The sequence below is a fragment of the Paroedura picta genome, chromosome 5, assembly GCF_049243985.1.
Source record: "Paroedura picta isolate Pp20150507F chromosome 5, Ppicta_v3.0, whole genome shotgun sequence".
Classification (NCBI taxonomy): domain Eukaryota; kingdom Metazoa; phylum Chordata; class Lepidosauria; order Squamata; family Gekkonidae; genus Paroedura; species Paroedura picta.
Window position 1 is genome coordinate 52,438,656 of NC_135373.1, and position 25,383 is coordinate 52,464,038.

A 25,383-nucleotide genomic window follows, 5' to 3' on the forward strand; every position below is an offset into this window, starting at 1 on the left:
GGAGGTTTGGACGGCCCGGGGGGGGAAGTGGGGCCAGGTGGGGGCAAGGGGTCGCCCCTGCCAGCTCTGGGGCTCCGTAGGGTTGGAGCTGGGTGGGCCAACAGGCCTGGCGCTGACAATTATGCACAGCACCAGCCCGCCTCAGCCCTGGCTTACCCAGGAAGATACGGAAGATCCTGCGTTCACTTAACGCAGGCCTTCCGTAGCCCTGGGCCGGGAGGCGCCTAAACTGGTGGCGGTAGCAAGCGTTATCAGTGATTTTAACCCAAAGCGCTGCTGCCACAAAACGCAGGCATTATGGCCCGTGCATAATGGGCCATAGTGGGGCTAGAAAGACTTCTGCCTGAAGCCTTGGAGAGTGACTGTGACTGGGAGTAGACTCTGCTTAGCTGGCTGAATGGTTTAATTCCATGATGTATCAAATAAAAAAAAACATATGATAACAACATACTCTGTAAATCTCCAGTGTAGTGTAGTGGTTAAGAGTGGTGGTTTCTAGTCTGGAGAAGTAGGTTTAATTCCCCTGTCCGATACATGAAGTCAGCTAGGTTGGGTCAGTCACAGTTCTCGCAAACCCACCCACCTCACAGGCTATTTGTTGTGAGGAGAGGAAGGGGAGGCAATTGTAATCCACTTGAGACTCTCTTGGATTATGAAAAGTGAGGCATAACAAATAACTGCTGTCTTTTTCTGCTGATGATTGGCTGTTAAGGTTCCATTAGATACTGGGGAAACATCTCATGTCCCATGTGCCTGAGGCGACATCAGCTATGTGAGTGATGGCTATTGGAGACAGAACAGAGCCACAATGGATCACAGGCACCAGAAACTCTTCTCCTGGCCCTTTAACTGCAGCCTGATAGCAATTTAGTAGGAGAGGCTAAATTTGTGACAATTTAATGAGAAAAGCTTCACCTGCTTAATTTATGAATGTTAGGCCATTGTTGAAGTCCAGGACTCCTAGTCAAAAGAGCATGGAAAGATGACATCAGTTCATCACTGAGCTGATGAGGAGTCTGTCTGTCAGGTTTTAGAACATTGTGACTTCTAAATTAAAGAGCTTGCCTTCGGGCAAGATCAGTAGAGGATGTACAAAAGAGCTGCAGCTCTTTTTTGTATCCTTTGCTAAACCTGTTGCTGTGCATAGTATGTATGTAGCCCTTTTCCTTTTAATTAAATGTTTACTATTTTAAATGCCGATAGTTATTCTCTTTACCACTTGGTCCTCCATCATTTGAACACATTGTTAAAAGCAAGAACCTGGGGAAATGAGGCAGTTGGTTGTTAGATCACTAATTCCTTGGGAGTGAACCAGTGTGGTAACCAGTTGCTGGGTGTTGGGTGGGGCCTTAATTCGCATTGCTGAAGGGAACCCCAAATGACCAGTTGAGTCCTCACTGCAGCCTTTCTCAACTTTTCCACTGCTGAGAAATCACTGAAACATTCTTCAGGCTTAGAGAAATCCCAGACGTGGCATAATCATGAATAATATGGTTGGGTAGTATAGCCGTGTACCCACCCATCTTGTGGCCCCTCCCTTTCCCACCTCCTCCAGGCCCATCTTTGGCTATTTTGGGAGGGGAGGGCAAGTCAACATGACCATATATGGCCATACCACCTGCTAAATGATTAACTCCCACCCACTCAGAAAACCCTCCCAGGACTGTCAAGAAACCCCAGGGTTTCATGAAACCCCTGTTGAGAAAGCCTGCCTTACTAAATGGGGGCTAGAATTGACAACTGCCTGCAGGAAAAATATCCTGTCCCTTTAATAGAGGCCTCATTGTATGTTATTACCAGGTATCATTATTTGCCTAGTGTCATTAAAAACATCAGGTGTTTATGTCCTTTTTTTTAAAGCAACAGGATGTTTTTCTCTAATCTGAATGACAAGGATAGTAGAATGTATAAGCTGCTCTTTGTATATTTGCTGGGACAGAACTTCACTCCAGGGCATGTGTGTACTGATCCTGTTCTTGTAGGCGAGAATCTTGAACACACTAGCTAGGGAGTAAGTCCTATTGAAGTCATCTGGATTTGCTTATGAGGAAATGTCCTTCACAGAGTACTTCATGACACTTGAAAAGAAGCACAGCAGAATGTAAAAAAAGATAAACATAAACAATGCTGGCTATTTTAATATCCTTGTAACTTGCATTATATATTATGACTTGGTAAATTCAAATGGAACAATTCATACCTGTGCATATGGAATGTTTTACTTGCTCACCACTCTGTTCTGATCATGGACTAATTCCACTTCATGGTTTATTCAAGAGAACACATTTATTGTCATTAGTATTAATCTAAATATTTTTACCCTGCTGTTCTTCCCCCACAGAGCCACCAAGGCAGCTAACAAATTAAAATTTGAAAGCCATTAAACCAACACACAAAAACATCATGCAAGGAAGCAGCTGTGAAATTTCAGGCTTCTGTTGTGTCCCTGGATGTGTGTGAATCATAAGGAAAGAAACTCAGCCGACTGTCTTCAAAGTTGCCAAGATGCAAATAAGCTTACAGTTTCTAGGAACAATGTTAAAACACATGAAGCTGCCTTAAACTGAATCAGACTCTAGATCCATCAAGTTCAGGGAACATTATGCATGGCAAGAAACCTTGTAAAAAGTCTGACTCAAAAGATGTCTTTTAAAAAAATTCTGCACGTGGTATGGTTTTTGCCATGAAAACCCACAGTAGTATTTTTGATTCTGCATGGCACTTACTTCTCATAGCAGCAACTGTGTCTTTTTTGTGCAGTATTTAAAACTAGCTTTACGACATTTCTTTTATGATAGTATCGAGGATGCCTGTTTCTCATGCATAAATGTTAGCGTATTTTTGGTCTTCTCCCCTATGCCATCGTACACAAATGGGTGAAGGGACAGCCTCTAGTCCCTTATCTACCAATGGGAGCTTGAGGAGCTCCTTGTTCGGTGCAGACCCTCCTACCTCTGCTATGACAACATTACAGCAGCAGAAATTTAATTGTTCATTCCTTCAGAGACATTTCAGTCCACTTTCTATGAGGAACAGCATACCTCTGAGGGGGGAAAGTTGTAGTGTTTTCAGAAAGCTATGTGCCAGCATGTAAATTTCTTCTTGAGGTCTCCATATCCATGAACTACAATTCTGATGAGGCTCTGCAAGCAGCACGTGTGAGAGTGGCAGTCAGATTACATTGCAGCTGACCATGGCCTGCCTGTGAGCATCTAGTACAATAGTGGAAGTGCCCCCTACACTTAAGGATTTGCCATCATAAGTCTTGGAAATGCATAATTGTATGTAGAAAAACCAATGCAGTATCAGGGCACATGCATAAACATGACTTTTTTTTTAAATGATGTTTTAAAAGAGTCAGCGTATTGACTTTGGTGAAAACCTGTACATGCACAATATCCCCTGAATTTCTTACAGAAAAGCTTGTGCAAGATGGAAGAATACTCTTTGTTTTCTGCTCTTCCATGTAATATAAATGACTTAACATGAGTACATGGGGGTGGACAGGTGTGAGGTAATTTATGACCTTGTAATATTGGAGGACTTGGTAAAGTATTCTGGGCCATAGCAACAGAATCAGTCCTTCATGCTTCAATCTGAGAATGCTGAACCAAGGCTAGGTGAAGAAATTCCTGTGCAAAGAGTGGTGTGAGTTGCATATTTTATGTTAGCATGGAGAGTTGTTGATTCTTAACAAATGTGTGAGACCCCAGAATGCATTTTGACATGACATACTACACTGAGAAGGATAAAGATTTGCTGTAGGATTTGGAAGTTGGGTTATGACACTATGAGTGCAATCCAGAGAAAATTAGGACTGTACAAATATACATTTTTACTGTGGAGTAAGCAGCACTTCTTTGTAGCTTATTTTCATGCCAATGTGTACAGGGACATTGGATACATTTGAGATATGAGTCCATAGTTTCATTGTGTCATGTGCCTTAATTACCTCTGAGATCTTTGTTCCGATTATCAATGTAGGCTCAGGATGTTTGTGTATTAAGTCCTCTTGGCCTTAACAAAAAAAATTAATGTAAATTATGCCTAAATTCTCTGTGAATTCCTTTCTATGCATATAAATTTGTGCCATGCTTTTAAGAGCAATGAAAGATTCAGTTGGATCCCATGGTTGTATCACTATCATAGATGGTGTAGTGGTTAGGGTGTTACACTGAGATCTGAGAAAGACATGGGTTTGAATCCCCACTGTTCCGTGAAAAGCTGGGTGACTTTAGGCAAGTCACATGCACTTAGTAGGCCTACCTCACTGGGTATAAATATCCAAATAAATTATTCCCAGTGGTCAAAACTGATCATAATCAAGTTACTGGTTGGTATATGAGCTCTGACCCTTGAAATGGCTTGTTACTGTAGTGATGCACCAATGGAAGCAAGTGGATTGATCCTGCAGGTGAGGATAGCATTGCACTCTATATTCCCTGAACATCATCCTTCTTCATTAGACCCTCATTTGCACTTTTTAAAGAGTCATTCAGTCCAGAGAAGCATCCTGGGTCTTTTTCTGTACTTGTGTGACATTTTATGAGTGCAGAGGTTTTCGTACCTGACCCCATAACTTTCAATAAAGTTTTGTGCTACATTCCAGAGCAAACTGCAAATCTGTCTAAAATAAATGCCAGTTTTGGTTCCACCACAGAACAGAAATTCCCAGAAGTACACATATTGAAATGCACCTTTCCCTTTTTTCTTTCAGTGGTGCATTTTCTGAAGTAGTTTTGGCTGAAAACAGGTCTACTGGAAAACTATTTGCAGTTAAGTGCATCCCAAAGAAAGCCTTGAAAGGAAAGGAAAGCAGCATAGAGAATGAAATTGCAGTTCTGAGAAAGTAAGTATTAAATGTGCTGTTCCAAAGTGATGGTGTGTATATTTTGTTCATATTTTAACATTACCAGAAGGAAGCATGTGGCTTAGCAAATATGTAAAGTGCTAGAATATATTTCCACAAAGCATGCTGCACTAAGTAATTTATCGGCTGTGTACAGGATTTGCTGGTTGGGCTAGTACTCCAGGGGTGCATTTTAGAGAAAATTAGGGCTGCAATCCCATGCATAATACTTGGAAGTAAGTAGGACTTTTGAGTAAACATTAAAAGGTGTGGGATAAGAGCTGAACTGCATGTGATGGTGTCAGAGAAATTAGTTTGCCCCTTGGAGCAAAGGAAGTGTTCACATACAGGGATTTGTTAGACTATGCAAGCAGGCCTGTATATCAGAACAACCCAGTGGTCCACCTAGTCAAGTGTCTTGTCTTACACAGTGATCAACTAATTATTATGGAGGACCCAAACCAGAGCATAGAGGCCTTTCTCAATGTTATTTCCTGGCACTGGTATTGAGAGGTTTTCTGCTTCTGTAGATGGAGGCTCCCTCCGGTCACCACGGTTAGTAGTCCTTGGTAGACCTCTCCTACATGAACAGCCTTTGCCAGACAGCCTGTTCTGTGATCACCACATGTTGTTTATAAACAGGACACTGTGGGAAGGCAATTGTGCAAGTGTTATGCATTCACTGGAGAAACATGTGATAATATCTAAAATGAAGTTAACAATAGTGTGCATTAACTGAAGCCACGGCCATATTTGAATATGTGAGTTTCATTTTACTCAACACTAAGCCATTACAGTCCCACAAGGTTTTTTTTCTTTGCATGCTTTGATGTACATGTTTTTATGCAGCTTGGCATTCACTACAGAGGCTCTCTTCTGTGTTGTCATGTCATTATAAATTGATATAGGATGGGGTCCACGACTGAGAAACTATCTTCCCAGGAAAGTTCATTTGCTGGCTTTCAGGAGGTCATTTAAAATGATTTAATTTCAGAGGGCTTTAGGGTTCAACTGATAGTATTCTAACAGTTAAGACATTTGTTGAATCTCCTTTGGGTCATTTTTATGCTATTGTCTGGCCAGTCAGTTTTATTTTGTGTTCTCGATGCTGTGATCTTCATGTTAGTGTTATAATAATTATAGTATTCTGTAGAGATTACATAGCAACAACAGAGGCAAAGAAAAACACTGTCTGTATCAGGTGGTGTACTGCTTGGTGACCATATGAGAACCACAGCAGAAATAAAAATGCAAGCTTTCTAAAAGCTTTGTTATTTTACATGAGTTGTTCTGACCTACTTAAACACACTAACTGTAATACTGACACAGTTATACTACTTAGTGCCCTTGAGATCACTGTGGTCATCATGTGGCTGTTGGTGTTAAGCATGCAGGCTTATTTGCATGGTTAGTAATGCATGCAAATGCCAAGTAAGAAATGTTCCTGGTGATGCCTAGGATTCAACATCAGATATGTATAGTGACAAGAAGACATTGAGTTTTACAGAAACATGGAAAGCTGTGCAAAACACTTGCTTTGATATTCAGTGGCCTGTGTGCTCAACTGATGATGCAACTGCTACATGTGGAGCATGCAGTGATGTGCTGGATGGTGGTGCATAATGAAATAATTTCTCGTCAGCTGGTAACAGATGTGTTTTGAACTTAGAATCCTATTGCCTGTAGCTTCTGCACCAGCACAGATAGGATGACCTTCACTTCTGCCACTTAGTGCCACTGAAGGAAGGGAGGAAGGGTATGTGATGTTTTAACTGGAGGGCATCAGAAGGTAGCACCAGGCAAGCACACAGCTACTAAGTGGGTAGCAGATTCCAGCATGGGCACATTACTTCATGATGCCCTCCAGCAAGGGTACCATATAGTATTTTTTCCTTCCACAATTTCCCCCCTAAAGTTGACAGCTAGGCATGGTGGCACCAAACTTCCCTAATTAGTTAAAAGCAGTTTTCGGCATGTATGGCTAACTTTAGATGCAGAGGTATGCTGGTGTGTACTCCTGCTTTAATCTGTGCTACTCGTGTATAGCTACACTCACCCGCAGCTTTGTTGGCAGGCTGGGCACTGCACTAAATGATAATTTCAAAAATCTATTCTGTGCTGGAACAACTGTATATGTCATCAGGACCAGATTCAGGGGCTTTTTGCACGGCTTCAAAATAGCACAATGGTTGCTAATTGAAAACGCTACTGATTTGGAATAACGCACGACGTCGTAGACAATCTGCAACACTCCTGAAACCGATCAGCAAAAAGCGCTTCGTTGTAGCGCTTTCAGGGGAATCCCAAAAAGTGGATTCACCCTCCGGAAAGCGCTACACTCTTGCAAACAATCTGCAACACTAGCGATAAAGACCTGTGCGTTAACATTGTTGCGGTTTCTTCAAAGTCCCTCCTCCTGAGCCTGTCCTCCAAACTTCCGGCGAAGCGATCGCCATATTTTTTTCTCCGAGCGAGCGGGGATAAACGCACCAGCGAGCCTCTTTCTGTTTAGAGGCTTCCCTGGCTTCAGTCCTTCACCTTTAGTCACTAAGCACAAACCACATAAAAGCCCGTTTGCTGAAATAAAGTCCCTTTATTTTTTACACATTAATTCAGCCGAAAATCGGGCCCGTGAGCGGGGGGGGGGGGATTTTTTTTTTATCACTCGAGGCAGCGTGGCAACGATCATACGATCAAACGACAGCTCACATTAGGCAGCTGGATGGGTCTCTCCATTGTAACGAATCTACACATTCATTGCAATGGGTCTGTTTTTTTTTTAAAAAAAAACCTTTCTTAAAGGGAAAGGGGCTGTTTGGGAGCATGCTAACGGCTGCCCATTGGCTGCTTGACGGCCAGGGGCGGGACGAGCTTGGCAATAGCGCTTCCTTTCTAGCGATTTCTGCTGAGACCGGAAGCCTGTGGGAAACGCTAAAAAACGCAACTGATTCCACTACAAAGGCAGGTATGCATAACGACGAATTCCACTATTTTAAATGGCGATTTTTCATTCCGCAAACAATTTGCAACAAAGATACCCGTGCGTAAAGGCCCTCAGACATGCTATGTCCCTAAGCGATGTCAAGTTCAAGAGGCCCTATAGTATTATACAGAAGTATGTTGTAGTGGTAAAATGTAGGCTTAAAAAATTATTTAGAGATCCCTCATAAGGAGGCACTAAAGTGTAGCTGAATTAGCCTGTGCAAACCCACCTCTTTATCTACTTTTGTGAGTGATTAGAGGGTTATTTTGGAAGCCTCCTCTGTCCCCCTTGCCCTATGTGACCAGTGCAGAATGTTGGCCATAGTTCTTAATATCCATGTCCCTGAACTGTAAATCTCCAATTTCAGATCAGAATCCGTGTTATTGTAATTTAAGTAGGTCAGCTACTTAGATGGAAAATATGAGTAACTATATGCCACAGAAGGGGGGGGGGGAACTTGGGCGTCGCCCTTACTCAGCTGTATACGAAACTTTCATTTTTCCTTTGGCTGGTGCATCTGATTGTGCAACTGTTCTGTATAATTTGCAGAGTGACTTTACTTGGTGGCTCATTGAATGAAAAGCTAATCTATGTGCTCCAGGCTATAAGTGAGCAATGCTGCTAGTGCAATCACAGCATCAGTATTCTCACTGTGTCTTCAACACCGTGGCCATCTTCTCTAGTTTCATTCCATTGCAGGATGTCTAAAGCAGCTTTAAGCAACATCTCCAAAAGAGTCAGCAGTTTAAGGCCTCGGGATATTCTCTCTTTACCTTCGGCCCTGTGGGGAGAAAATAAAGCATTGCTTACAGGGTTATTGTGGCAGTGAGAGCAGTATCTTGACTTTCACTGACAGCAATCGCATAGGGGGAGCCCGGAGTCTGTGTAGGCCAGAAACAGAGCAGTAAATGTGCTGTGAGACTTGAAGAGATAGTTTGTACCAGAGGGAGGAAAACTCACATAGCTATCCAAAGCAGGGTTAATTGAAGGGTTAGAAGGGTGCTTCGGATGACACTATAAATGTATCAACACTGAGCATTTCGGGGCATTTTGTTTATTTGATTCATGGAATACATATCCTGCTCCCTCTTCCCTGAATGGGAGTTAATTTTTTTTAATTCTGCCTTTTCTTACTGCAGTCTACGAAGCAGCTAACATCAATATTGCAATGTATTGGCCTCTTTGGCTTGCCATACATGATGGTGTTGGAGCTCAGCCCTTGATTGGGCTGATTTATTTATTTTTATTATTTGACTTAAAGTATATACGTTTTGCCTCTTTGTCTTGCTGGCAGCTGCAGTTGTTCAAAGAATGTTGTTACTTTTGGAACTTCAATAAAGGTGTCATTTTTATTTTCTGAGCGGTCTCCTTTCGTAGAACTTAACAATGGTGACGAGGATGGGATGAGCCTGAGGCATGCAGAAAGGTTTTTGTTTTTTTCCCCTTGTGGATTAGAGAAAGTGTAGAGTCAGGCTCAGTTTATTGCCTGCACTGTGTGAAAATTGCTTTCAGAACACCTTCAGGTCAGTTGGTTATAGCAACCCAGGGACATCAGTCAACACTAGCAGAATCCTTGCATTGCCTTCTGGATAAGCAGGCTGAATAGCAACAGACATTCCAGCATTATGTGAAACTAGAAAGTAAGCCCGCTGTACTGGGAATACAGCGGGCGCTAGCGGTCCTCGTGAGTGCGGCGGGGTGGCTCAGCGGCTTCCCGGCTGCTGCCCCCACACCCGAGGACAGCCGTGGTCCATGCGGCAAGCCTGCCACGGCCCCCCCGGGCTGCCGCCTAACTGGTAGAGAAGTGGCCAGGCCGGGGTCTTCAGTGGGTGCCGGCTGCGCTGTCGCGGTGGGTGCCGCTGCTGGGGGCCTCAGAGCTGCGTTTCCCGCAGCGGGCAGCAGCGGCCGCTCCTGGCGGCATGGGCCGGCGGGCGACCTGGCCTATTCACGGGCGGGCTGGGGCCGTGGCCACCGTGGCCGCATCTTGTACGCGGGCTGCTGCCACCGCTGCTCCCGCAGCTCGGGGCCCTTATCGCTTTATTTTATCCGCTCCGTAGGAGTGGTTAAAGATATTTATCATCTGATAGTGTTTTGGTCCATTATGTTGAACAAAAGCCACTGATTCTTACATGTGATACTTCCTCAACCCGTATTGGGGGCTGTCAACTTGACAATTCTCATGAGGTCCCTATTTGAATTCTATTCTAGAACAATGACTCCAACTGTTTATTAGATTTTTAACCTGCTACTCCCGGCCAGCCGGTTAGAGGTCGTGAATGGAATTATGCCCAAACTGATAAGGAAACTCTTGCAATTGTAGCAAGTATGAAAAAATTCCATCATTATGTCTATGGTTGACCTTCAAAGCTATTGACCATAAAATGTTGGTAGGATTGTTTGCCCCTAATAGACAGACACTGCAGATATTGTACCCTTATAAGCTTTGGTGGCCAATTTTTTTTTGAATGCTTATGATTACACTCTATTGCATATACCTGGTAAGGCAGTGGTCCCCAACCTTTTTATCACCGGGGACCGGTCAAAGCTTGACAATATTACTAAAGCCCGGTGGGGGGGGTAGTCTTTTGCCGAGGGACGTCACCACCGCCGCCTGAGCCCCTGCTCTGCTTGCTCTCCCGCTCTTCCTGCCGCCTGCTGGGGGCGCTGCCAGCAGCAGCTGTGCAGTGCCGTGCCAAGGGGGAGCCCCAGCCATGGCGGCTGCTGGAGAGCACCAAAGGTGAGCCAGTGGCAGAGTGGCAGGGCAGCCCCCGAGGCAGCAGCCGGGAAGGAGGATGAAGAGGAGCCGCGGCCTGGTACCGAATGATCCACGGACTGGTACCGGTCCCCGGACCGGGGGTTGGGGACCACTGTGGTAATGGCATTGCCCATACTGATGTTTTAAGCTGGCTGGCTTCCCCTTCCATCGGCTGAAATCCTCCTTCTCCTCCACTACTGTTTGCCTTCTCTGAACTACTCCTTAATTCATCTATGACTTCCCATGTTGTAAATATAATATTGTGGCAACTCTTTACAACACATGGATTGACAGATGCTGTTTTCTCTGATAATGGTATCTAGTTTACAACAGAAGAATTTTGCATATTCCTCACTAAGAGCTCAGTAACTAGTGGGCAAGCTGAGAGAATGGTCAGGACAACAAAGGATGCATTAAAAATGAATTGTTGAGGGTGACTGTGATCATCACCTGACACAATATATCACACCATATGTTACCATATGCAGGACTCTAGCTGAACTATAAATGAACATGCGGCTGACAACTTTTAGATTGTATGCATCTTGATCTAACTGAGGATTATCCAAATGGTAGGGTGGAGTTCAAAGATCTATCTGCATACTTGCCCCAGATGATCCTGTATATCTTGTCAGAAAAATCATTTTGGTTCAACATGGATTCCTGCTACTGTGACACAAGCTACAGGGCCATTATCCTATTGGACCAAGACACCAGATAGTCTGGTGCTGGACCAAATGAGGGGACGTATGCCTGGATCATCTGTTCTCAATGCAAGTGTTAGTGATGCAAGTGCCAATGATGCCCCAGTAGCAGGGATGGTCAGGTTGACCTGCTCAGGAACCTGTACAAGGATATGTTGATATGAAGCCTGAACTTTGAAACTAGTGAAAAGTGACAGAAGCATCAGAGTTCACATCAGAGGTTGCATCAATCCCAGTATAGAACCATGGTCACCCACAACGTGACAGAGTTCAACCAATGTACCTGCAGGACTATGTCATCTAGGGGGAAGGAGTATTGACCTCTTTAACTTGCCATATGTGATGGTGTTGAAACTCAGCCCTTAGTTGGGGCTGATTACGTTTCATGCTTGCTTTCAGTTTTGGCTTTTTCTCTCACTGCGGCTACAACTGTTTGAATAATGTTACTTTTAGAACTTTAATAAAGGTGGTGTTTTAATCTCCTTGATGGTATCATTTAAGAGAACAGATCTAATTTCCAGCATGGCCCAGTAGATTCCAGTAGATACTTAAATCTGTGGATTTGGACCATGTACAGAGAGGGGGTATTTTTCTAAAAGTTTTGGGAACTCGCCAGAATTGCTAAAATATGATTTTTAAAAAATGCACAGATAATGCATCTGTCAGAGAAGAGGGTACATGGGAAAGGGAAGAGGAGGGGAGCCATGCTGCTTGAGCTTGATAGCTAAAAGTGGCAGATGATTGCAGGTGGACAGAGGATGGGAGAGCATGACCTGCTACTCCCCCTGAAGCTGTGTGTATGTGTGATGAGCAGGCAAGGGGTTGCTAGCAGAGCAGTACAGAGGGTAAAAGGCAGAGTGCAAGGGGAAAGTGGGCATAGTGGGAGCAGGTAGGCAGGGAGGATGGAAGACAGGCATGTTCACTGTGGGGAAACACAGGTGAGTGAGATTTAATTCTCTGTGGGTTCTTCCTTTTCCTTCCTGCTGCTGGGGTGGGGATGGGGAGTGGGAGTCTGAGCCACTGCTTGAGCCAGGATAGAGGAAACAATAATACTGTAGACTGGTAGGTTGCTGAGTGAGCAAAGAAGTAGTGATAGAATTGTTCCATTTCCACAAATTTCACGATTCCCTGCTTGTAAATATATAAAATTCAATTTCAAACAAGCAGTGACAATAACTAACAAGCAGAAATATGCCACCTATTTTTCAGATCTTTCCAATGTAATAACTTAACTTGATGTCAAAATAAACAAAAAGGCTGTCTCAAGAATTTTTCCAGGGAGGTTGTTCTATAGGTTAGGAACCCTCACTGCTGAGGGAACTAGAACTCAAGGAATCAGAGTACAGCTTTGGATGCTAACATGACTAGAATGGGCAGGTTCATCTTTTCCCTTTCCTGTTTTTGTTCTGATTCAAAATAAAGTTATCTGGTCTTTTATATTTGTGGCAATTATTGTAAAATGGAAAGGAACTGCTTGCAATGAAAAGGGCTTCAAAATAATTTGTCATTATCACAATGGGCAGATGGTTTAAAATGCTGAAATATTATTTTGTGTGTATGTGTGTGAAATAGGAAAAGCATATTCTTGCAGCTAAGCATATTCCATGCCTGGGACTTTTATAGTCTGTCCATTTTTATAGTCTTAATTGATTCAGAGAAATGGATCTACCACAAGGATCAATTAAGACTATAAAATGGACAACTTTAATCCCAGCTCAAGGCCCTAATACAAGTTGGGGCCCCTTCCCATTTCAAATTTAAGGAATACTGCTGGTAACCCATTTGTGGATTTCCCATTTATTATATTTAGTTTGGCACTTAAGTGCCTTCAATAATTGTTTCAAATTTAGAGAGGTTTTTTTTAATGATGTACTTCTTAATTTTGTATCCCTTAGTTGAAATACTGGAAATAGTATTCTGTTTAAGTCATAGTTCATCTAGAGGCTGAGGGTCCACCTTGTGTGTCATCTCGCTACCCCATGAGACATCCAGTTGTACCTGTTTTCATCTTACAATTGAAATGAATCAATTGAAATTAAAAAGGACACACCATATAAAGTAATAGAAAGTAATGTCAGACTCTTCCATTCAGTATGAAACTACACAGGAGTAATAAATAAACCATGGTTTAGACAATAGAGATCTACTTGATACTTAACATTGGAGGCCTGAGGAGCTTGTGCGTACTGCAGAGCAAATGCTGTATGCACAGATAACCAAAATGCACTTAAGCTATTTCACTTCACTTCAGCCATGTCTTTTTATATTATCTCTCCCCCAATCAACTTTTCACAACAACCAATTCATTTTAAATCATCTGTTACTTAAAATACCATTCTATAATAAAATGTTATGATTGTGTATTTATTTATTTGTTTAATTGGAGCAGGGGTGAAAGTAATTTTGGTCTCTCTCCCCCGCTCTCCTAGAAGCAGAAGGAAGCCATTTTACTCACTGTCTTTCTGGCACTCCATACTGGCCTTTGCCAGTTTACCCCCTGAATATGGCTTAACAATATAAAACCATTAAAGAATGCCTTGGGAGGGACCGCCAGATTTCCTCTATGAAGAAATCACTGAGACAATTCTGCCGCAGAAGCAATATCTTGGGGGGGGGGGCCTCCACTGGTCACTAGTTTCCCATTCTGTCCACCACAGGGGTAGCCATACTCCTTGCCTGCTCTTCAACAGGAAGTTCTAAAAGCAATGTGCCAAGAAATCATGCTCTATCAAACTTCCATGATGTAGTTTTAAGAATGATCTGAGTCCAGGTCTCAGGTCCTCCATCCTGCCTGAGATCCTAATAGGGGTTTGTTTGTTTTTGTTCTTGTTTGGTATACTAAAAGTGCGCATTCATTTTTCTCTTTTATTTTTTTTCTTCTCACCTCTGTTTTATTGTGGGAATCAGGGTCAAACTAGATGGGGCAGAAATCATGAATATGCCTCACCCATTTAAAGGGAATTTATGGCCCTGATTCAGATTGAGGCCACATAACACTACCTTTCTCCCGTGATAGCCAGGAGCAAATATAACTCACTACATTTAAGAAAATCTCTCCGAAAGCCCCAGTATTAAGTATAGATCCCTGTGTTTTTGCCAGATTAACTTCCTCCTCCTCCTGTGCACCTCCAACGCTGATGTAATGTGGTAGTGTCGCTGACTGGTCAGGGCATCAGTTCAAAGACTGCCTGGTTCCCGGCTGCCATTCCCATGCAAGACTTATTTTTCCTTCATTTCTAAAGTGACTGTGCTCCAAGCCCACACTTCTATGTGCTGAGATTTGCATTTTGAATTGTCTTTCTCCCCTCGTTGTCCCCCCCTTGCTCGCTCAGGAAAAGAAAACAAGTAGCACTTCATCCCACCCACCCCCACTGGCTTTGGCTGTAGAAGAGACAAATGGCAGGAAATAAACCCCTATCCAGCCTTGTGCTCCTTCAGTGCCAACTGGAGCTTCGCAACCACCACTCTCCTACCCCCTCTTAGCTTCCCCAATCAAGTGGGAAGAAGAGAACAGCCACACAATTAAGTGTAGAATGCAATGTCTGTTTCAATTAAGGGAAAAGCAAAGATGGAAGATCCAAGTTCAGATTGATCTGAATTCAGCAGGAAAGACAAGGGGGGGGGGGAGTGCAGAACCAGCCCTTCTCTCAATGGCTGAACCTACTTAAAGCCTCTTGTCTTCTCAAGTGAATGCTCTCCTGTGGTGATAGTGCTTTCTTTCAGCTTGAGAGCTGTACTTAAATACAATCACATGGCGGGACAGACCCTACCAGTATGAACAGAAAACTGGTGTCAATATTTCTTTCCGATTCATTATTTACCCACTTGGGTATGCTATGTGTCATGTCATTCTACCCAGAATATTCAGTGGAGGCTGTCTTCTGAATCATATCTGTGATTTATCTTACTAAATATGATGCAGTACTCCAGATATGTGAATATTTTGCAAATTTTCAGTTACCATGGTGACTACCTATTGGATGCATGTACTTCATAGAAGTGGAGATTCATATATGTGGTTTTGTACAGGAGAGTGACAAACACTTGGGGGGAAGTAGTCTGACTTGTTTCTTTCTCAGGTGGAAAGAATAGTATCCCTCTCAAAACAGACAGGTTAAACAATTTCCATGGAGGCTGTTTCTTAAAAAAATTGTGTGAAAAAACTAGATGAATTCTTTAAGTCTACTTCTCTTATTAGCTTGTCGATGAAGCTTCAGGTTACAAGCCATAACAAACAGCATTTGTATCTTTGTTGTAGTAGCTTTTGGACAATCTACTTAACTACTTATCTGTACCAGGATGGTAAATACAATTCTGAGTCCTCACCATGAAACAATGAATGCAATTCAGTGAAGCATTTAAGTGCACTTGAGCCGACTTTTACAGGCTGGACTGGAGCCTATGTTTATAATCTTAAGCAGAGCTACATCCTCCTAAGCCTATAAATTCTGTCTGCATTCCTTGCCCCACTATATTCTGCAGAAGGTAAACTTTACTCAGTATCATGTGAGCTAGGTGAGGGGACTGGTGAAGAAACTAAGTGGGAGACAACAGTAACTGCATTGGGGAGGTGCCATGGTTCAGTGGTAGAGCATCTGCTTTGCATGAAGGAGGTCTCAGGTTCAATCAGTTAAAAGGATCATTGGTAGGCAATGTGAAATGTCTCCACCTAAGACCCTGTAAAGCAGTCTTTTCTGAGATCAACCACTCTGTGAAGATTCCCCCCAATCTAGAAACTCTCTAGCATTGTTCCAATTTTTAAGAAAGATTCCAGATCAGATCCAGAAAATTATCTCTCTATCAGCCTCCTCTCATCAAATTAGAAGAATGGATACCTTTAATAACATTCTTGGGTGGGAAAAAATTGGCTTTAGGAAGGGCTTCAAGATCATTGCTTGATCTTAGCCTACTCAGTGGAAAAATACACCTCCCCACCGAGAGATAAATTGTATGTCACATTTGTAAACCTTAACAGAGCTTTGGACACCATGCCTAGGAGCAGACTGTGGCAAAAACTGGAATGTACCTCAATTGACAAATGATTGGTTTGGCTAATTAAAAAATCTTTACTCCTTTTGTGTTGCTCATGTTGGTTGGGGAAAAAAGGGAAAACTTGGGGGCTTTTTGCACGCCTTCAAAATAGCACAATTGTTGCCAATTGAAAACGCTACTGATTTGCTGTTTTGCACAACGTCGTCGACAATCTGCCACACACCTGAAACCAATCTGCAAAAAGCGCTTCCTTGTAGCGCTTTCAGGGAAATCCCCAAAAGTGGATTCACCCTCCGGAAAGCGATACACTCCTGCAACCAATCTGCAACACTAGCGAAAAAGACATGTGCGTTAACATTGTTGCGGTTTCTACAAAGTCCCTCCCCCTGGCTCTCTTCTCTGATCTTCCGGCGAAGCGATCGCCATTTTTTTTTTCTTCGAGCGAGCGGGGATAAACGCACCAGCAAGCCTCTTTCAGTTTAGAGGCTTCCCCGGCTTCAGTCCCTCCCCTTCAGTCACTAAGCACACTTCAGTCACTAAGCACACTACTAAGCAGTCACTTTATTTTTTACACATTCATTCAGCCGAAAATCGGGCCCGTGAGAGGGGGGGGGGATTTTTTTTTTTCACTCGGAGGGAGTGTGGCAACGATCAAACGACAGCTCAAACACACCAGGCAGCTGGATGGGTCTCTCCGGTGCAACGAATTAACACAGATTCGTTACAATGGGTCTGTTTTTTTTTAATAAAAACCTTTCTTAAAGGGAAAGGGGCTGTTTGGGAGCATGCTAACGGATGCCCATTGGCTGCTTGACGGCCAGGGGCGGGACGAGCTCGGCAATAGCGCTTCCTTTCTAGCGATTTCTGCCGAGACCGGAAGCCTGTGGGAAACGCTACAAAACGCAACTGGATTCCACTACAAAGGCAGGTATGCATAACGACGAATTCCACTATTTTAAATGGCGATTTTTCATTCAGTGACCAATTTGCTACAAAGATCCCGGTGCGTAAAGCCCCCAAGGGGCTTTGATAGAGTGTTTTTGTTTTGATAGAGGAGTGAAGCAGTGTTGTTTCTGTTAACACCTTCACTTTTCAATCTGTATTTGAATGACTTTGCAACTGCTCTTTGCTGCAGAATTTCACTCTCTGTATTTATTCTCATAGGCACCAACTCTACTCCTTTGCACAGATGACGCTATCCTTATGTCCCATACCTAAGTTGGCTTGAATAGACTCTTAAACTGCTTTTCCAAATATTGTAAATCTGAAGAATTTAAGATCAGCTATTCAAAATCAAAGATTATGGTCTTCACTAAAGCCCAGAAAATGACCTCTATGGCCTGGAGAATTGTTAATACTCAATTAGAACAAGTCAACAAATTGTTTGTAACAGTGAATTTTTTTCATTTCCAAGGGAGGTAAATACAGCCCAGGAGGGCTGCATGTATTTAATATGAAAACCATTCCATAACTCCAATATGGATCCTTCAAGTCAATGAGAGCCTAGATCAGCCTCTCTATGACTTTTTGAGATGTATTACAGGAACCCCAAGATGTATAGCTGGGATAGCTTTAAGACTAGAACTGGAGCAGGTCTCTATGAAAGCTAATGCATGATTGCATGTATTCAAACACATAATAAAGGTAATTTTTCCACAAAGAAGGATGGACTGCTCTATGAGCTTAATCAAGATGAATTCTATTTCTGCTGGATGCAAGAAATAGACAAACTATATTTTCTTTGACAGTGCATGATATATTGAGAACTGGGAAAGCAAATCCTTACTAATTATCAAGAATCACATAAAAGACTTAGACTGAGCTCAGAGAGTATGCTCCACCCTGTTTTTTGGCATCTTTCCATCTCCAACAATCCCAGTTTATACCAAATACCTATTTGTCCTGTGTTACCATAGAGCATTTATGCTTGCACACTTAAATGCTACCCATTCAGCAATCCTAAATGGGAGATATTGTAATTTACCGTATCCAGATAAATTTTGCCAGTGTGATTTGGAAAGGGTAAACTCCCTGACCCACATTTTATCAGAATGCCCTCATTACAACTTTTATCATGAACTGTGGATTGCCCCCAATTTTAACTAAATAATCCCCTACTATATTAAAGGACAACAAAGTCCCTCACGGTTGACAAATAGCGATCCAAGGACTATATTGGCAGTGGCCAGGTATCTCTCCACCATTTTTCCTTAAAGAAATAATGACTATCTGTTGCTCAGGATCATTGGATCAAATGTTACAAGGCCCAGATCTCACTCAAGCTGGGTCATGTGTGTCATAAAATGTAAAGTCAGATATCAGAGATATAAACTTTATAAAGTACACATGCTTAAAATATTAATGCTTCCATGATATTTCCCTTATTTAACAGTCTTTAATAACTGACACCTCATGCTCTGAATTATTGCATCAAAATCTGGAGTTCACATCTGTGTGGTAGCAGTCTTGCTTATGCTGTTTAGGTGCATATCTGTAATCTGATGTGTGAGGTTGTGCCACCTTGCTGGATCACCTTGCTTGATGATATCATTCGAAAGTTGGCTCAAACACTATTCTCAGCAGCTTGGTGCTGCACAGAAAGTGCTTGTGCACAGGTTGTGGTAAATATATTATAATTTACACATTGCAGCTTGTGACTGCATTTGTGTTGGTGAACAAATTTTTCTTGTCCACTGAAAAGGTGCATGGTTAACTTTCCTCCTTCTTTGTGCCTGTGCAGTCAGAGGATTGGAATGCATCTATACAGTCCTGGATATTGTGGTATAGCAATACTTTGCAACTGCATCATCTTGTCCAGATTTTCATCTGCTGGATCAGTGATGATTGGAGGAATATGACAAATGACTGATGATACCCCACCCCTTGGTGTACTACCATGGCAATATATTCGCTTTCTATGGCAGAAATAGATATACCATTGGGTCCAGATTCAAGGCAAGCCATCTAGAACCCATTTGGGTAGTCAGGATCCCCAGTTTCCTGTTAAATAAATGAATCTGTAGCACTTTCAGATCCAGAGACATGAAGTAAAATGTCAAGGTAATATTCTTCCAAGTAAGACAAAGTCTTCCCATCTTTTTAGCTAATAAGGAAAGCAGCATATAAAATCGATGTTCTTGGATTCTGACAAATTGTCTGATCCTTCCTCAAATTTTTCTGGTGGTTGCTAGAAAAGAAAGTTGGAGATGAAGCAACAGGTAGGCAATGTGAATTGATTGTGCATGATTTACATCATATGAAAACTGTTTTCCTAATATGCAAAATAAATTGGCCATATTAGGATACCTGGTTTGGCAACTCCACCTGGGAAGATATATGGCAATCCCAAGACATGTAGCATTCACCCAATCAAGCTGATTGGTTTGTTCATTTATTATTTCAAAATGTATAGTCTGGTATTCTCCAGTAGTTTAAAACCACTGAAAACAAATCAGATGAAATTAGCGTGAGCAGAATCAAATAAAATATACAGCCTAATATCCAGCTTTAACAAAAATATTAGCCCTAAAAGAATATCAATAAAATGTCCTTTCAAAAAGTATGAATTTGGATGCGCTTGAAAACAAAGAGCCAGAATGTGCCAAGCTCCTTCCAGAAGGTTTCATAATGTTTGAGCTAAAAAACAAACAAGCAAAGAAACCGTCAGTTAAAGCAGTGGTCCGCAAGCTTCCGCTTGCTGCGGACCGCTGCGGCGTAGTGGGCAGAGAGGGCGGCCCGCTTTGGTGGCCGATTTGCTTGCGGCCTGGCGAGCTTCTCGCTTCGGGGGGGGGGGAGGGAAGAAGGAGCCGCGGCCTGGCGACGGGCCGCAGCCCGCGGGTTAAGGACCACTGAGTTAAAGAAACTACCAGAAAAGACCTGTGGGCTGATGGAAGTTGGCATGTAGATCCACAAAGTGGAGGCAGTCTTTTAAGTCTCTGTATCTCACATTCTTTGAGAACTCTGAATTGAGCCCAGAAATAGGGAACCAGGAATTTATTCATTAAAGCTTCCTCCAGCCCATATGTCAGCTGCAGCATTCTGTACCTGAAGTTTTTCAATTGCCTTCAAGGGCAGCCCTGTATAAGGTAGGTTAGAATAGACAAGGTTATAGTACAAGATAGATTCAACTGGGTAGCTGTGTTGGTCTGAAGCAGCACAAAAAACCAAGATCATAGTCCAGTGGCACCTTCAAGACCAACAAAGGAAGAGTGCTTGCACTCGGAAGCTCACACCTTGAATAAATCTTTGTTGGTCTTAAAGGTGCCACTGGACTCTGATTAAGGTTATAGTACATCATGGATAAATATAGCCAGATTATCTGGGCATAAAAAGGAATACAATCGCTACGTCAAATGTATTAAAAGGCTCATTTAGACTCTGTATCAACTCGTTTCTCTATCTGTAGTTTCATCCCATCAAAACAGACATTAGCCTTATTTACCAGCATCACTTCCATCTTATTTGGATTCAGCTTCAGCCTGTTCCCCCTGAGATGTTTGACCATTACAGCCAAGAACTGAGACAACCACTTGGGGAGGCATGTTAAATTATAGAACTAGGTGTTGTAATTTCCAAAATCTCCCTGAATATTCTGGAAATGAAGAGGATCCATACTTCTGAGGGCAGATCATTTCAGCTAGTTTTCACCCCTTCATAGTGCTTTGCAAGACAATTAATGCACCGGAGGTTTCATGCCGGGCTGTAGGCTGGAGTTTTAGTCGTGGCAGGTTGCCCCACCTCTTCCTGCACCCACACGGGGGAGCATTTGGCCCGGTGTGCCTCATCCGCCCCGATTTGTGCTCCTGCATGTGAGCTGGGGCAGTGAAGTTCCCAGTGCATAAACGGTCCTAGTGGGCTTTCTGGGGCATCCTTACTTGCTACTGCACAAAAACAGGATGCTGGAGCAGATGGAACTCCGATATGATCTAGCATGGCTTCTCTGCCAAAAGCAGTGTCTTAGCAACAGTTCTGTACTTAAGGTAATGAGAAAAAAAGTGATTGTAGTTCTGGCTTATTGGGGGGGGGTCACCTCCCATATAGAACAATCTCAAACTGAATTATGCCCTTTTCACCTATTGAAGTCAAATGGAAAGTTTCTTCCACTAGGAGTTAACAATTCTAGCACAATTATCTAGCAAAATATAATTCGTCTTTGTAGCTTCTATATACAATTACATAAAATTATGTTAGCTACAAGTTGGTAAATTCCTGCACACACAGCCTCTTCCTCCTCCATCCATAGCTGCCTATCTGAAAATCATGACATAATTCCTTTGTCTTATCCATCAATCTCTAACTCATCATTTTTTGTCACTACCTCTATCACCTTGTCTCCTGTTTCTCTGCATCTTCCTTTCTGGATACATGTGCTGTTAATGACTGAGTTTCACCATTACAAGCAAATACAATACAATTCTAAGACACTGGGTTATTTGGGAGTGTCTGTGTTTCAATAGTATAACATTAGCTTGGCATAGGGAAGGTCCCACGTTCAATCCCTTCGCATGTCCTGTTTTTAAAAAGTGACCAAGAAGTAGGAGATGTGAATGACCATGGCCTGAGACCCAACAGAGTTGCTGCCAGTAAGTGGAGACAGAAGTTGATAGACCAGTGGTCTGATTCAATATAAGATGCATTAATGTGTTCAGAATTAGAGCATCTGCGTGGCACCCAGAAGATCCCAGGATCGATCTCCAGTGAAAAGGATCAGGTAGTAGGTACCAAGAGCTCCACTTGAGATCCTGGAGAACCACTGTTGGTCAGAGAGGGCAGTGTTTGCTTGGAGAGTGGTCAGGCTCAGTATAAGGCAGCTTTATGTGTTCAAGGTTAATAAATAATGAACCCCCCCCCCCAATTAAGGGATAAGTAAGATCTACTTATCTACTTAAGGGATAAGTAAGATAAGTTAGAGCCTCTTGTGGCGCAGAGTGGTAAGACAGCAGACATGCAGTCTGAAGCTCTGCCCATGAGGCTGGGAGTTCAATCCCAGCAGCCAGCTCAAGGTTGACTTCCGAGGTTGGTAAAATGAGTACTCAGCTTGCTGGGAGGTAAAACGGTAATGACTGGGGAAGGCACTGGCAAACCACCTCATATTGAGTCTGCCATGAAAACGCTAGAGGGCGTCACCCCAAGGGACAGATATGACCTGGTGCTTGTACAGGGGATACCTTTACCTTTAAGATCTACTACAGAATGAAGTATGCTGAGCAGACATATAGGCATGGGTTCCATCCTTACGTCCCACTCACAGATTTCCAGACAATACAGTTAGCTCTGGTTTGGGTCTAATCACAGGTCCTATGAAGACTGTTGACTGTATTCCTATGATGATAGTGTTAGAAAATGACAGCATCTTGGCATGAAATGTGGCAAGGGGGATCTGTTTATACAGCATTCTAGAATGTTGGGATCTTACAATATGAATGGCTCCCCCTGCATTCCCCACACTGAGTCACAGCCCAATATAACTTTCACAACAATCGTCAATGTATTTACTTGAAAAGAAGCCCCACTGATGACTCTCAGTCAGTAAGAGGGCTTTGATTCCCACTCTTCCCTCCCCCCAGGGTGAGTATGTAAAAATAAAACACAGATCAAAAGAGCTTTCTTAAATTGATAAATTTCCTGTCTTGTCTACATAGCAAACTGCAGAATGTAGTAAGACGTTTATTTTTGAACAAGTGTTGTGTTACACTAGTTATAAAAGCTGCCTGGGAAGAAAGCCCAGAAAATCAAGCAAAACAATCAAGTTTCAAATTGCTGTTGCTTTGCAGTTGTTGTCTCTAATTTTAAAAAAAAGAGTTGTTCATTGTTGCCATTGTCTGGCCTCATCCTTGGAATATTTTTTCCTCTTTGTATTTCCTTTTTGTGTTCAGTGATTCCTCTTTGCATTTAGTGGGGGAGCAATAGATACAATATACTCGCTATATAAAGTGCACTTAACATTTTCTTATAGAACCTGTCAGAATTTATCCAGCAGGACAATTTTACTGGTTGCATTCTACAAATTTGCAGATATACTGGCTTGCAGGCTTGCTCATTTCTAGAGAACTATTTAGAAAACAGAGGCAGACCATTAAAAAGTTGGTGAGATTAAACCCCCTCATTAAAATTAATTAACCCCCCTAATTCTGGTTTAAAAATATGTGTTTTGGCCCAATATATAAAAGAAAGTAAAGTAGGTGGCAGACAAGCTTGAAGGGGTAGGGTATTCTAGAGGTGAGGTACCACCACAGAAAGTGTCATGTTTCTAGTCACCACCATCCAGTTTATCTCTGAAAAAGGGCACACTGTCAACAAGCCTTGAGAGGCAAGTCTTAACTGATGGGCTGGATAATATGGGAGGAGATGGTCCTTCAGAATGTCCTGGCCTCGGAGTTCTGTGACAGAGTTTAAGACTGTAGTTCCCACTAGCTCATAAGCCTTTCCTCTCATCAAGTCTTACTTTAAAACACAACAATATCCACAGATAATGGAATGACTGATGGTTTGCATGCTCTGCTGTTTTGTTCACAGTCTGTTTTCTTTGATTGTTTGTAATTGGGGTGCCAAGTATGGGTTATTGCTAGATGAACAGACTAAGCAGGCTTCCAAGGAATCAGATTGCACTCATGCAAATAAGCAAAAGCAATGATTTCACATGGAAGAATTCAGAAGCTTATAATTGCACTGGGCGTGACACCCAAGCAAGCAATTGAGAGAAGATAAATGTTTGCAGTCTCTTATGAAATAACCTGACTCTTGCCTGGTGGTATTTGATAGCATTGGATTATTTTTCTTAGCACTCAGTTTATTTATTCATAATTATTACTTACCTGCTAGCTAAACTGACTTTTCTTCCTCTTAGGATATCTTTTTCCTGTTGATTTTTGAAAATTCTTAAAATGTAAATATATACATTTTGAAGAAGTATGTTATTTGAAAGAAGTCCACAGTCTTCCAGTGAAGCATCTAGGTGACCATAGTGTAAGGTGACCAGAATTAAGGGAGATGACGGCAGAGGCGGCGCCCCCCCCCCCGACTTGGTTCACCAACTCTTCTGCTGTCTTGTGAACTCCTCCAGGCTTAGATCTCGCTGGGCCTGCCAAACTTGTGCCTACGTGCACCCCCCCACCTCGCCGCGGCAGCAACGGGCTCTCCCTCCCACATAAGACTCTGAAGCGGGAGGGGGAGAGAGAGCTCCCAAAGGGCCGGCCAGGTGAGTGAGTGGAGAAGGAGGAGGATGCTGGGGGGGAGGTGTCAGCCTCTGCTCCCCCTCCCTTACCCTTTCCTGGTTCCTGGTGTTTTGAAGCCGCCCTCATTCAAGCAGAGAGCAAATGCGGCCGGCCCGGTACTGGGGCCTAAAAGCTTGGCGTGCTGGGTCGTCTTATACGTCCCGTCGTCTTATACCCCAGCATATACGGTAATTCCGCACTCCCCCACATGCAACCAGCTGGGTGGCCTTGGGCTTGCCACAGCACTGATAAAGCTGTTCTGACCGAGCAGTGATTTCAGGGCTCTCTCAGCCTCACCTACCTCACAGGGTGTCTGTTGTGGGGAGAGGAAAGGGAAGGCGACTGTAAGCCACTTTGAGACTCCTTCTGGTAGAGAAAAGCAGCATATAAGAACCAACTCTTCTTCTTCATCATAAGTTCTCCCTGTGAACATCTTGGGTAAGCAGGAATTTGAACTTGCATCTCCCTAGTCATAGGCCACACCTAAAAGCCTATAGTATATGGACGCTGAGTTCCCTTGATAGGCCACAAGTTGTACAGGCCTAATTCCACAGGATCTTCTTCCCTGCTTCTTTATTTCTTATGTTTCTCCCAGACCTACTTTCAGTATTTTAATAGTGATACTTATAGGTCAATTGTGTTTTTCCCCCTGTTTATTCTTGTAAATCTCTCACATAACATCTTGTTCCCACAATGTAGAACAGCAGGAATGACTCAGAGTGGGAAACCACAGAAACTTACTTTATTTGACTGACAATCTCTCAACCAAACCTCTTCATATGTCACTATTTGGTGTTGTTTTTCTAAGGATTAAACTATTCCTTGAGACCTCGCTCAAGTTCATTTTAGCGAGAAAGGTCAGTTTACATACAGAGAGACAATAATCA

General features: G+C 42.8%; 1 protein-coding gene across 5 annotated transcripts in view; it reads left to right on the top strand.

The window, feature by feature from the left end:
• CAMK1D (calcium/calmodulin dependent protein kinase ID) overlaps positions 1 to 25,383 on the top strand; it is a 202,755-nt gene that overhangs the window by 80,942 nt on the left and 96,430 nt on the right. For all 5 annotated transcript variants that reach the window (XR_013231072.1, XM_077337953.1, XM_077337954.1 and 2 more), the window contains exon 2: positions 4,718 to 4,849. Coding sequence is in view for 3 of the 5 variants with exons in the window: in XM_077337953.1 (XP_077194068.1) it covers positions 4,718 to 4,849 (132 nt within the window). In the remaining 2 variants the exon portion in view is untranslated. The remainder of the gene's footprint in view (positions 1 to 4,717; positions 4,850 to 25,383) is intronic.